The following is a 14,321-nucleotide window of genomic DNA, read 5'->3' on the forward strand; positions in this document are numbered from 1 at the left end:
TTCAGTAGTGTGTCACCAGGCTTGACTTTTGTATTGGTGTAAAGGTATTTAATTTGTGATACATGGCTTCATCTTGGAAGGTGCTAATGGAAGCTTATCTTGTACACTCTGGTGATAGGACATGGTCATTTTTTGCCATCTTAAAACTTCAAAATATTTCCTTTTTAGACAAGTAAGACTCTTGTACCAAGTACAGCTAAAAATCAAAAGGCTCAGCATCACAACACACTTAGAAACCAGAATTTGGTGAAAAAATGTCGTGGACTCTTTATGGTTTTTCTCACTGTTAAAAGCACCTGAAAGAATTGAACCTCTTCTGATAGAAGGCTACTCACATAATTAGTTTCCTCCATGTTCTGTCCCATCTTCAGTTAAATCACAGACTTATCTGCCTGGAGGTTCTCAGCAAGGTCCATCTTCTGAGGAACATAAATTTTCAGCACCCTGAAAATAAGGTTAGGGGTGGTTTGTGCCTTCCACCTGGCAGCTACCTGAAAGAATGACAAAAATTGTGTGTGTTACTTGCACTGCAATATTTAAATGCTTTACATGATTTAGAGAAGGTGCAAGAGCTACAGATTAACTAGAATATCCACTCTAGTTGTTAGAAGTGAATCTAAACACTGTTTTAGTAATCAAAATATGGACATGACCTATTTCTTATTTTGAAGCTATGTCAGTAAAAGTGAATCTTACCAAAAGCATTATAAGGAAAAGTTTAAACTGAGTTGTCATGTTTCTCCAACTATTAATAATTTTTTTTTTTTATGTGATCTAAAATATCTGTTGCACAAGCTGCAAAGATCTTGCACCTAATGGACAGCAGCCTTCTGACAGTCTTACTGCTCTTTGTGTAAGGCCTTGTTGTGATGTGTTACTTTCAGCTGTGTTCCTTAACACCCTCAGCTAAAGTATTATGGATTGATAATAAACATTGTTTAATATTTATGTAGTAAGATTTGTCAGTTACTGCAGTCCCATATATTTCCATGTTTATATACCTGCACACATGTAGACTATATATGAAGAAGATGGGAAAATAGTTAATGAGATTGATTTTTTAGTTTTGTTTTTGCTTTGATCACAGGTGGACTCCACAAAGAAGCAATATAACGTGCAGATTTCCCGACTAACAGCAGAACTTTCAGCTCTTCAGATGGTATGGTGCTGAGCAATAGAAGTATTTTTGGTAGCAAAACATTTGAGACTTCTTGGTTTTGTTGATGAAGTAAAATGGTAAATTCAGATAAAAGTCCAGTAAGACATGTTTAACAGGTAATTGTCTAGGGCTATGCTTGGTTACTGTTGAGCACATAACATGTCTGCAGCCTTCAATGCAACATAAAGTGTCTGTCATGTTGCTTGACAAAAGCAATTGGATGCAGAGATTCATATTTAGGTGTAAAGGACCTTTGAAATAAATAAAATAAATAAAATTAAAAAATTCATTTTTTATGTTCAAATTTGCCTTATGTATATACAATCATATCTTAGTGACAACTTGCCTGCCTCTGCAGGAAATAATTGTTCTGCAGATGCACACAGCTCTTTTGTAAGCTTATTCCTTGAGTTACACATATTCTTATTATAGCTCACAGGCATCTTGACAGTGGAAGTATGTGCTCCAGGAAATAGTTCCCATGCTATGGCTTTCTGAAGTATCCCTGCTTCTTTCAGGGATAAATAAAGTGTGAAAAGCTGAGTACTGCATATCTATGGTTGGGTATGAAGAAGTGAAGGATGTGAGAGCTCCTGAGTCTGTGCAACATAATCATAGTGTTGAAGGAACCAGGAACTGGTAACCCATTATGTCAGAGACCAAAAAAGCTCAGTGCACAGGCACCTATTTATGTATTATATTTATTTTTAAAATGTTAAATGAAACCTTTTTAAAAAAACTAAGACTCGTAGTCTTTATAATGAATGAGACTGATCCTATAGAGAAAATAATGGGCAGGTAAATATAGTCAAATGTATATTTACCAACAGCAAGAATTACATTGACAGTGGTTGTTTTTTGGATTTGGCATGCCTTGATTTTTATTGGAAGGGGTTTTTTTATTAGATATATTTTAAAATTGCTTTTTAAAATAGGAATGTGGAGAAAAACAGGGTCAGATTGAACGAGCCATCAGAGAAAAGAGAGCAGTGGAAGAGGAACTTGAAAAGGTAAGGTAATTGCATGCATTTTTACATAATGCTTAAGATCTCTTTTCAAAAGGAAAAGATGTTTTTTTCCCCATTTCTCATGTGGGTGTTTTCCCCTTAATTTTCTTATTGTATTTTTTGAGTAGATTTTCTTAGTTGTCAATTTTCATGTGATATTATCTTAAGGTGATTTTTTTATATATATATATATATATCTGCAAAGCATTTTAAAGCAGTATTAAACTGAAAAAGAGGGTTCTGTGAAAACAGAATATTTGAAAACCTTTTTTCCAAGTACCAGCAGCAATGAGAGAACTTTAGTTTTATTTTAAAACACTGGAAAATAGGATGCAATGAGAAGTGACTAGACTTCTTGTCAGTACTACACTGCTTATCACTAGTGCTAGGTAAAGATGATCTTACATTTAAGTTTATTCTTCAGATTTACAAGGAAGACAGAGGACATGAATCTGAAAACAGAAAACTAGACCAGCTGCATGAGAAATATTTACTTGCAGAAACTAGAAAGTGTGACCTTCAGCTGAGCCTACAGACAACAGAAAATAAACTGAAACAACTGAAAATCAAGTAAGATGTAACAGAAACTGGAATGAAAAACAATGGAAATTATTACTGGCTGATTAAATTGTTGAATGTGTGTTTCATTATATCTTTTTTAACCACTATCAGGAGCAGTACTGAGATACTGCAGTCCTGCAGTAAGGGCAACTATGAATCACTATAAAAGAAGTAAAGGGGATAACACAGATAGAATTAAAGGTTTTCTTTACAAGATGAGAACTGCAAGCAGTTGGTTGACAAAAAAATGAAAAAGGGAATGAAAATTTACTGCATTTTTAAATACTGTTAGTGGCAAATGTTACTCTGAAATATTCAGGCAGAATTTATGACTTTATCAACTCCCCTGTAATGTGGTGTCTTCTGGTACATGCAGAACACATGTTTAGATAGCATGCTAAATGTCAGATCTGTGTTCAGAGCTCACAGACATTATTGCAGTTCCAATAATACAATGATGGAAAGTACAATATGATACACATTTTTAGACCAGGTTGTTTCCATCATGAAAAATGTAGAATTCTCTACAAGTTTCAGTCATTTATGTGCTCTGATGATGGTAAATGCTTCCCCAGAGCAATCCTCATCTGAAAATCTGGAAATGTTATAAAAATTTAAATCTTCTGTCATTTTACTGAGATTGCTGCAGTATTAGATTGGTTTTATGAATTCTGTCAGCTTGATAAAACTGTTTGCTGACTTGTGTGTAGTTCTAGCTCTAGCTCATTAAACATGCTGAGCCAATACAAACTTTCAGGAAGAACAACAGCTGTACTGGGTCAGAGTAAAGATCTGTCACAATGTATATTTTTTTCTCTAGTACAGTAGTTGTTCAATTCCTGAGTTCCAATAAGACTTTTTCCCTTTCAGCTCTGAGAAAGAGAAATCTCGTTGCCAGGAAGTGATCTCTAAATTGCAAAGCACTCTGGATTCAGAAAGAGAAAATAGTGCTTTTATCAGTGAACAAAGGCTAAAACTTCAGCAAGAGAATGAACAATTGCAAAAAGAAATGGAGGGCTTGAGAAAAATGGCCATAGAGGCTCAGCAAAAGGCTAAACTAAAGGTATGGTTTAGATGTTATTTTTATTTTAATATGGGACTTAATAAGGCAGCAGTTCTAAGGGAAAATAATCCTTATATTAAGGATATAAGAAGGATATGAAGGATATACTAAGGAAATACAAGGAAAGTTTCAATGATGCTTCTTGATTTCTAATTAAGAGGAATTTTGTTGTAGCATTGTGTGTCTTCAGAACATTTTGGGTAACTCAATCTCTGCTAATTACATTGTATCTTAGTATGTATTAAATTCTGCTTGAAAGATCATCTGGTATGTTCCTCACTTTTTATGAAATGAAGAGATTCAATTATAACATATTTTCCTTCAAGTGATTTGCCGTATTCCAATTTGAGGTCTTCCCTTATCTGCTGTCTGTAATGTGTTAGGAATCTGTACAACTTCCACTCCAGAGTCTTCATCTACCTGTGTGTCCACCATGTTGTTAGAGCAGTGTGTAACTCATAAATAATTTAATGGGGTGGTTGTATTTTCTGGATAGAGAACATTTTTCTCTATGAATAGCTGAAACAAGGCAATTAGCAGAAAGATGGTTGTTCTTTTTGAATGTGTTCCATAACATGAACAGCACCTGAACAGACTGCAGGTGGAATAATGAGGCAACAGTAGCAGATTCAGAGTACCTTTGGGTTCTGGAGGGAGTAACAGCTTTGATCCTTGCTGTGCCTGTGCATATCAGATATAAAACTGGTACTTTACCCTCTGCTCTTAACTCCAGGAGTGTTAAGATACTGACAAAGGGTCTAAGAATCTGCAGAAATGAAGACACCTTCACCAAGCAGTTTCACAGGTTATGAATAGGAACCATCTCAAACCCAGTTACCAGTTTGCACCACAAGATAAAGGAAGCAGTCAAATACACAGGAAATGTTATTCCAACTCTAGAACCCTTTGATCAAACAAAGTTTGAAAGCAAAGGATTGAGTAGCAGATAGATCATGGTTATAAAGGATATAACCAGATCTTTGTCCATCTCATTTTTCATCAGACAGACTTCCATTGTAGTCACAGCAAAGATTTATTGCTTGCTTTCATTTTCCTCTGATGTACAAAGGATTTTCAATGCAGTTAAGAAACTCCTAGCACATTTTAGCTAGATGAGAAAGAAAGAATGTGTTTCTGTGGAGAAAACACAAGGGAGAAGGATAAAGATTATTTACAAAAATAAGCTTACACAGCTCATTATCCTTTATTGTCAGTTGTACTGTTTGCTTAGATTGGCTCTGGGAACATGGATCTCTGTGAGCATGTAGTTACAAGTTTAATTATTATATGTTGCATGCTTTCAACAAACGTTTATAAACTTAACTCAAGTGTTGTAAAAAAAAAAAAAAAAAGTTTAAAAGTCAGGTTTTGATGTACTTGATTGTACATGATTTGTCTTTCTTTCTAGATAAGCACAATGGAGCATGAGCATGCTGTGAAGGAAGATGTGTATGAAGCTCGACTTAAGGAAATGGAAGACACCAGTCAGAAGTCCACTGCTGAACTTAGACGTTTGTTAGTGGCTCAGCAAAAAGCAACAAACAGGTGGAAAAAAGAAAAAAAAAATCTTACTGAAACTACAGAAGCCACAATCAGTAAGCTGAAGTAAGTAGAATTTTGTTACTTTTCTAGAAACTTGTATTTGTAGTTACTTTGTGGCACTAGATTTCTGGTGAAAACAAGGAAGTGCAAACTGGACTAGATACCACCCTCTCACCACCCTTCTTTTTGAGAAGAAATATTGAGGGTATTTCTTTTGTAAATGCAGTAACTAGAGAAGGGAAGTACACTACAAAAGTGTTTTATGTTAAGGTAAATATAAACTCTTAAACCTGTTGTTATTTTCTGTAAAAGAACCTACAAAAACTGTCACCATCTCTAGGTTCATACCTAGATCCTGAATGTGGTTCAGCAATTCCTAAATAAAAGGGATATGCTGCAGACTTCCAAAACAAAGCTGTCTGTGAAACAGCTGCTGTCTGTAAAGCTTTCATGTTAAGTGTAAAGATGTTGTTATACTGGACCAAAAGCTTTAGACTTTATTTATCTGCAGCAAAATGCTGACATAGAAAATCAGACAGAGCTGAGATGAAGTCTGCTTTTGTGAGTCTGCATGAAAAATAGGTAGCAGGCTTGAAAATGTCCCTGTTTCTGTGAGACTGCCTGTGCAGCAGCATTTAAAAGGCTCCTGGAATAGTTTAACATCCCCTCTCAGAGAATACTGCCTGATAAGCAGAACAGAAAAAAATGTTCATCTCATTAAAAATTAGAAGTCTATACTAAGTCTGCAGGATTCTTTGTGACTTCAGTAGATATTTTGGTGCTAGTAAAAAAGCAAAGTCAGTTACTTTTAAAGATGATTTCATGTGATGTTTTTACATTCTGTGTAAGTTAGAAGCAGAAGTTTTTATCAGGCATTTGCTTTACCTAACAAGGCAAATGGCAATAGAAAGAAGGTTTTTCTCTGCTAGGAGGTTGTAATTTAAACTGACATAAGGAATTTTGTAATTAAATCTGTGCAGTGATGCTGTAATGTTATTGTGACAAGTAGCTATAGCACAACCTGTAAGTATTATCTAGAAAATTTACAACCAGATTATTTTTCATGTTATATGCATTACCAGATACCTAGCTATAAGTAAAAAATACACTTGGTATGAAGATCAGTTTCTGAGTTGCACAGTAATAGTTATTCAATGCAAAGTCCTTGCTTATATTTCAAATATATAGTATTCATATTTATTTTAATCTTAGAGCAATAGCATTTGAGTGCAGTTACAGAATGACAATTTACTTCTTCATTGTGAACTAAAATAAAGTTGCTGAATATTTAAAAAGCTAAATAATTTTGTAGTGAATGTATTTCTCACAGAAGTATCAACCAGACCACTAAATAATAAACTGATACCTGGTAAGCAAGATCTATTGAATTACAGGCTCTGCTTGAAAGTCTTCTTGATGCAGGAAATAGCATCACCAAGCCTTATAGCTACATACATGCATTCTTAAATCCGTGGTGTTGAGAGGGTTTGTTAAGCTGTGAGATTGTAAAGAAAATTTAGTATCTTCCTGAGATGAAAACTCAACCTTGTCTTGACTGAGCAACAAATAGATCTTGAAAACTGCAGACAGGAAAATAGTAGATCTTGTAACTTGAGAATTTGACAGGTTATTAACAGTTCTCTCAACTTTGCTATGATTATTACTGTGACCTGTTAGACACGTGGATAATTGCTCAGTTAAGGTGCAGTTCAGCTTGAAAAGGGGTAGTAATAGTTATACACAAGTCCCTTCTCTTTTAGAAATATAAACCTCATCTACAAAACATTGTACATGAGACAATTTATAAACCTTGACTTCAGCAATAAAGGTAAGTTACTTCAATGTAACAAGGCACTTGGAGTTTTTAAAATCCTAGCTCTTTAACCAATAAAAAAGTAATAAAATTTAATACTACTACACAGTGTGAACAAATTGGTAAACCAATAATCCTGACCATCTGTCACTATTAGTGTGTCTAGTAGTAAGACACAAATCTGGGGAGAGAATAAAAAATACTTGCAGTGTAAACACACCATATTTGAACAACTAAATGAACAGCTTAATTCTTTTAATACTCACTTGGATTATAATTGCCAGTACTCAGAGGAAGGCAATCCTTGCCTTATTGTTTTTAAATTTAAGTACTTTCCTTAGCTTAAGTCGTCTGACTGCAGCTATTTTGGGTGTCTTTATTCCAGTTTCTGCTTCTGAAATGTTTCTGTTTCATTATTAGTGTCCCTGACTCATAAAAAAATGTTAAACTGATAACTTAAAAACTTTTTTTATAATTGTAAAGAATCTGCCTCTGAGGAATGAGCTTTTTTGGTGCCTGTGTATGGAGCATTGGCCAGGACTGCCTTCTCCTTCTCCTTCTTCCTACATGCTGTGCAGTACATTGAGTGAATTGCAGAGTATCTTGAGATTAAGAAGTTTCCTCCATTTCTAAAAAATCACTCTTGGCTGCACTTCTGCAATGTTTGGCAGCCATTGCTGCTTATTTTAAGATGTTCATTAAAGAAAAAAATTAACAGGATGAGAGACAGCTGCAGGTACCGGCAGTATACAAAATTCTTAATTACTAAGAGTAACTGAAGCATATTATGGTATAATTCAACTGAAAAAACAGCTGGCACATGCTGTATTTGTCATAGGAGAGCTTTGCAGAAGGCACTTGCTCCAGCTGGTGGATTTATCACCCGGCTGCCAAAATGCTAAAAGCTCACCTTTTGTTTCCTACTCACTTAACAAAGACAATATGGATTAGGGACTAATTTGATTATTCAGCAGTTGGGGTTACTGCTCCATTTTAATATTAAAATCTCATAATGTGTGTTTGGGGGAAGGTTAACAATCAGAATGAATCAACTCTCTAGCTCAACAGCCATCAGGTTTCCTTATGCTTACAAGGTTAAACTGTTTGCTTTAAATACATGTTCAGTGTGATCTAATTATACAAATAATTTCTTGATATGCAGCAGTATATTAGTATGGAAATTCTGTTTATGGTCTGTGCTGCTAAGAATGCTAATTCCACACCTCAGTACATGTATAGGAGACAGACTGTTCTTAATAGCTAAGAATTTTTAGTTTAAAAAATTGATTTATTTCAGTAGTCATCTGAGTTAGCAGTAAAGATGGTTTGTCAAGAGTGTAAGAATTTCCTTATTTTCAAAGCCCTTTTTATTGGTCTATATAAACTTGAACAGAAGGAGTCTACACATTGGAAGGTGTAGTGTTTGACCAATTTTAGATATAATTTCTATATAGTTTTAATTGCTTAACATCATTTCAGCATCTGTCTACTCACTCCCAATTTTACAGCAGCCAGTCAGAAGATGTTGAACTGTTTTTATGGTATCTACCTGGCTTTGGTTGAGAACAAGGGAGGGGAAACTAAAGCCAGGTCTGCTCAGAGCCTTCTGTTACCAGATACACTGCAATCTTGTATTTCAAGTGGGTACAGCAGTTTCCAATCAAACTTCTGTGAAATACTAAGTTTAAAAGTTTTTAAGAGTAAATTATTGTTGAGAACTAAATGCCATAATGAAAATAGCAGAAGCTTTTTAAAATGATGATTTGAGGTTGGATCTCCTGCCTTGCCTCCATTCCTCCAGAGAGAATTAAGGCTTTAGCTCCCATTACAGTGCAGGCAGTTTCAGAACCAGGCAGAGCAGCTCAAGGTCAGGAGTCAGCTTTCTGAGCACTGTCACTGTGCTACATATTCATGAAGGTGATTGCATTTCAGCATTCTTTCAGCTTGGGAAAGGAAGGTAAAATGAGAATAGATGTAGAAATTCTTCTTTACAAATAATTTCAGCCTCAAGGTAGGAAGTGAAATGGGCAGCTAGCATCTTGATCACACCATTTTGCAGTGGCTGTTAATAATGAAGTAGAAACTGGTTAAAGCACAGAGCAGCCTGTGTAGTTTTGCAACTTACCAAAGCTCAGAGCTTTTTCCATCTTTGGTCATCCCTCTTCTTCAGGGGCTTGTGATGACAGGAGGCAAGAACAGTTCCTTGAGCACCACCTCAGAGACCACTTTGAAGAAGGTGGCATTTTCCCTTCCTCATCAAGTGTTGCATGAGTGTTGTCTCAAGTTCAAAGCAGCTTCACAAATGTCCATGCTGAAGTCTGGTTATGGGACATGAATTTTCATAATCTATGCAGCTTGTATTTCTAGCATATTTGATAACATGCCTGCAAAATCAGGTTCAACAAATAGAAAAAAAACACTGTGAAGGGTTAAATACTCTTTGCAAACTCCTGTTGATTTGAACAAATCTATCTCATTCCTCTGCCATTGTAGATTTGAATACACATCATAAAAGAATTCTAGCTGTGTGTGTATTGCTTTGGAAATCAATGTTTTGACATCAGGGCTGTAATTAAAAATAAACCATAAGCACCTACACTGCAACAAAGCACCTATAATTATATTCTGGTAACTAATACAACTACCTTGTGTTAATCAGCATCTTTTCTTCTGATTAACAGAAGTGACCTGAGTCAGCAAAAACTTCGTAGCCAGGAACTCATTGCTCAGCTGGAAATGGCAAATGAAAAAGTAATTGAGGTAAGATAATGACTGATATGACAATTACTTTCAGTTACAACCTGATCCACACACACTAGGATCTCAACAGAAACCTATTTACATGAGTTATGGTGCCAATTTAGAAAAAAATAAGGATTTTTGACAGGAGTAATTTTAACTGGAAACCCCCACTGTTTCTGCTGACTGAGGTGTTCAAATGGCAGGAAGACAAATTAACTTCACACTCAAATGACAAGAAGAGGTAAAGGAGAGCCCATCTTTCAAGGTTACTAGTCTAGCAGTTTAGGCAGTGTGGGAGATGTTCCTGAAGTCACTTGTGCCTAGGTGTGCATGCACACCCCTAAAAGGAGCAGGCAGTGTGTTACAGATAATGCAGCACATGGAGAGACACCAAATCCTCAGTGTGCTTTGTGGTAGAATTTACACTGTATATGGTAAAGGCATCACCCAGTAACAATTAAGGGTCACCTTGTAATGTGAATTGTTCACTAATTAACAGGCACTTCAGAAACAACTCTCCTGTCAACCTCATAAATCTGAGATAATACTCAGGTCTATCTAGGGTAAGCCCTGTGTTGTTTTTTGTAGTGAGGGAAAAAAGGGGCAGATGCAAGAATTGGTTTCTGTAGGTAAGAAAGAACTTTGTGCATGCCCTGTGATGAAGAGAACTGAAGAAATCTGTAGTGACTTTGTAATCTCATTTGTCTTATCTCGTATATTATTTCTGCCTCTGAGTACTGCTTAAACATTTACATTGTATGACTGTGAATTAACTAACCTGGCTCAATATACCAGCTTTTAAGCATTTTATTTCAAGATGGTGGAATGAGTAAAATTTCCTCAGATTATTCTGATTGGAAAAGCCAAATTACACCACACTTGAGCTGGACATTCTCCATAATGTGTCAGCAGCTATGTCTCCAGTGGTAAATGGTCCCACTTGAGTCCCTCTTGTTTTAAGCTTTTTCACTACAGTGTGTATGGATTGAGTAAAAACAGCATTACAGACTGCATTTGTAATGAGATGTTTCATTTGCACAGGATGAAAAATTAATGACAGAATATCAAGAATATATTGATAGGCTGCAAAAGCGACTAAGCCTGGCAGAAGAGAGGGCAGCTACAGCATCTCAGAAGGTACTAAACTAATAACAAGCATGATATTGAAGTATATTTTTAAAATCCCATTGAATATTACAAAAACATTCACTTTGTACCATTCCTGAGGCAGAAGTGATCATTTATATGGAGTATTACTACTAAAAGTTTAACAAGCAGCTTGTATTTTGGATATATCATCACAAAACTGATACATATTCAATTAAACTCAGGGCCTTAGTTATCTAAACCCTGTGCTACCTATAATTTTGTATTTTCTCTGCTGGATAGAAAGTGGCTTTTTTTCTACCAAGCATTCCTTTTTTCATACCATTCAAGTTATACTTCTTGAAGCAAATTCCATGGGGGGTTTATACACTGGCTTCACTTATTTGCCAAGTAAATTTGTTATTCGGGTTGGTTTTTTTTTAAGTAAAGGTGGTCTTTCTGCCTACTAATTTTTTACAGTGATTCAGGGAAACCCATTTGCAAATTATAGCTTTTTAGTGTGGGTGATCCCATGTGAGCTGCAGAGAGGAAATTCCTGGTTGATCTAAATTGTCCAATTAGGACAAATGGCATTTTTTCCCCAACAGCAGTGAATAAATGGGCATAGCTGCCAAGCTATCATAACATAAGCTGTGCTTCCTGGCTGTAAATGCTCTCTCTCTCATGAGAAGGTCTGTCCAGCTGGTGAAGCCTTGCTCTGAAGGGAGTGATTTCTATTTTTTTAACCTCCTATTTTTTATGTGGATCTGATCACCTCTGATACACCTGAAGTGTATCTTTAAGTGCAGGTATGTATTTAAGGGAAGCCTATCTTACCTTAAAAAAACATACTGGTCATGTCACCTTTCAGGGAGTAAATTCCTGGCCTCCATGCCCATACAGAAAGAGGTCTTGTTGTTCCTGAAAGCATCAATAATTAACTCTTACTCATCAGTCTCCCTCTGAAAAGTTACAGATTTTAAAAAATGTTTAGCAGCTGAATTATTGTCCAGATCTTATCACCAGGCTTCAGAACTGCCTTGCCCTCTTCAGGCTTGGCAGAGGTTCCTGCTGCCAGCTGTCAGGCATATGGCTGCTTCATAGGCCCTGAGGAACTCCTGTGCCCAAGCCCCTTTCTCTTCTCTCTCCCCTCTCCTGCTATTCCCTCCCCCAAGCTCCCCTCTCCCCTCCAAAAAAAAAAAAAAAAAAAAAAAGACATACCTGCATTGTTCCTGCTAATGGCTTGGGAAAGAGGTCTCCAGGAGAACTGCTACAACAATGCCCAAGCTTCTGAACATGAAGAAAGGTGGTTATTCTTTGCTAGATCTCAGAAGGCTGAATGTTCACCTGTGCTTCCTCCCTCAGAACAGTAACTCTGTATTCTGACTCTGCAGCTCCAGGGCTATGCTCTCACCTAACTCTATGTTCTCATTTCATTACCCAGCTTCCTTGTGAAATTAATGCCAGTAGAGGCTAGAGCTGGACTAACAGGGAGTCTAAAAATGACATTTTTATTGTGGTTAGTTCAGTGACTCTAAATTTTATACTATCAAGTCATAGTAATGAAGTAAGAAACAAAAAATATGGGACAATGTTTGCACAGGTTTAAAATGTGTGTATTCTATGAGTAAGTCTTTAAAGCTTACTCCTACTACCTCATCTTTCATCATCTTGAATTCCTTGGGATTTAAATAGCTCAAAAGCAGTAGCCATGTATAGAAAACATTGAAAATCTCTCTACCTCAGACTCCCCCTGATCTGTCCTTGTGAACTCTCCTTCCCTATGCCTTCCATATTGAACTTTTACTAAGATCTTACCAAAAATTACATAAGAAACTGCTTGGTTTTAATTACAGCTCAGCCTGATAACTACACAAAAGAAAAAAGCTGCTTCCCTGAAGGATCTGGAAAATGTTTAAACACATGTACTGTTCATTTATACCATGTTGGAGTCAAGAAGATTGCCAGAGATTCTTCATATTGGAACATGAAAGTTGAATGCATAACAAGGCTGTAAAACTTAAACATTTATTGGTTTACTCAGGTAAGAAAGGAGAGAAATTAAAATACTCTGTCTGTAAACATAATAAAGATTGGCAGAAGACTCAAAAATGTTGTGATTGAAGTCCTTTAAAGTAACAGCTAGAAAATGCCTCCTCTGGCTTCCAGTTTTAACAGTTGGGTTCAGTTTGTTCTGATGCCCCTGGGAAACAGTTAATAAATAAAGTGCTGTTATGGATATTCATACAGCTCATTTCTAGGGACTGTCATCTTTTGTCAGTTGTGCTTTTTCTTCATTACTGTTTTACAATTGTTCCTTGCTTTGCTGCTTTCTGCTGTCTTGGTTTGTGTCTGGGAACTGCAGCACTCTATGACTTCAGTGTGCACAAAGATAATGAATCCATTGCACCATCCAGCTTTTATGCATTTTGAAATAGTGTGAGTTTTACAGCTGCCAGCACATGGGAATCCCCTTGCATGTGTTTTCCTTTGGTAGTTGAGAAAGAACACAAAACATTCTACAGTTAGAGCTGATCTCAGTTTTCTCTTTCAGCATATATTGTAAACAGCTCATAGGTGGGAAGAGATCTTGAAGTGCTCCCATCTAGGACTTCAGTGACATAATCTGTTGTCCTTTCTCTTAAATTTGGTAAGAGTCTAATTCTAGTTTATAACTTGTAACTCAGTTGGAGGATAATGCTTACCCAATGCTTGATGGCAACTGTTGTCTGAGACTCACAAGCCCATACATCAGGCACAGTGATCTCCACCATTTTTCTGTTGATCACCTGGGCTGATCACCACGTGGAAGTAAGAGGTTGTTCAAGCAGAGCTTGCAAGTAGAGATGCAACCTCAAGAAAAAACAGACCAGTTCCTACAGCTATGCACACTTCTTCACCAGTGAGTTCTCAGACACGTGCCTGGATTCACTGCAATCTCTGCTTTTGCTCCAAGACTTTAAAGGTTTTTTTCAAAGCAAGATGGATGCACTGTCCAGAAGCTCCAGAAGTCTGTTACAGTGGGATTGTCATCAATCAACCACATCTCTGATAAGAGAGGGAGGTATGTATGGAACACCTTGTTTTAATTTGCATAATGCACATCTGAGAGGATGATGAGACCACCTGGAAGATTTTGTGTGAGCTATTAATCCTATTCACTCCTGCAAGAGAGGCTCTAACTGTGAACTGAAACCTGGCAGAAAAGGGCAGGTAATAGAAGGGTTTTGAGCAACAGTATTTGTGCATTTGTTCCTTGAGGCACAGGAAAGCACCTGCTTGGTTCTCCTTTAATTATAGATATATTCATTTCAACTTTTACACTGGAGCTCCTGTGTAATGGTTATT

General features: G+C 36.5%; 1 protein-coding gene across 2 annotated transcripts in view; it reads left to right on the plus strand.

Annotated features, from left to right (window-relative positions):
* Nucleotides 1-13,222, plus strand: part of SCLT1 (sodium channel and clathrin linker 1) — a 24,201-nt gene extending 10,979 nt beyond the window's left edge. For both annotated transcript variants that reach the window (XM_071753862.1, XM_071753863.1), the window contains exons 15-22: nt 1,088-1,159; nt 2,095-2,169; nt 2,591-2,736; nt 3,598-3,790; nt 5,199-5,395; nt 9,827-9,905; nt 10,929-11,024; nt 12,830-13,222. In XM_071753862.1, coding sequence (XP_071609963.1) covers nt 1,088-1,159; nt 2,095-2,169; nt 2,591-2,736; nt 3,598-3,790; nt 5,199-5,395; nt 9,827-9,905; nt 10,929-11,024; nt 12,830-12,892 — 921 coding nt within the window. In that variant the 3' untranslated portion in view covers nt 12,893-13,222. The remainder of the gene's footprint in view (nt 1-1,087; nt 1,160-2,094; nt 2,170-2,590; nt 2,737-3,597; nt 3,791-5,198; nt 5,396-9,826; nt 9,906-10,928; nt 11,025-12,829) is intronic.
* Nucleotides 13,223-14,321: the final 1,099 nt, after the last annotated feature.

Source organism: Heliangelus exortis, chromosome 10 (genome assembly GCF_036169615.1).
Source record: "Heliangelus exortis chromosome 10, bHelExo1.hap1, whole genome shotgun sequence".
Lineage (NCBI taxonomy): Eukaryota > Metazoa > Chordata > Aves > Apodiformes > Trochilidae > Heliangelus > Heliangelus exortis.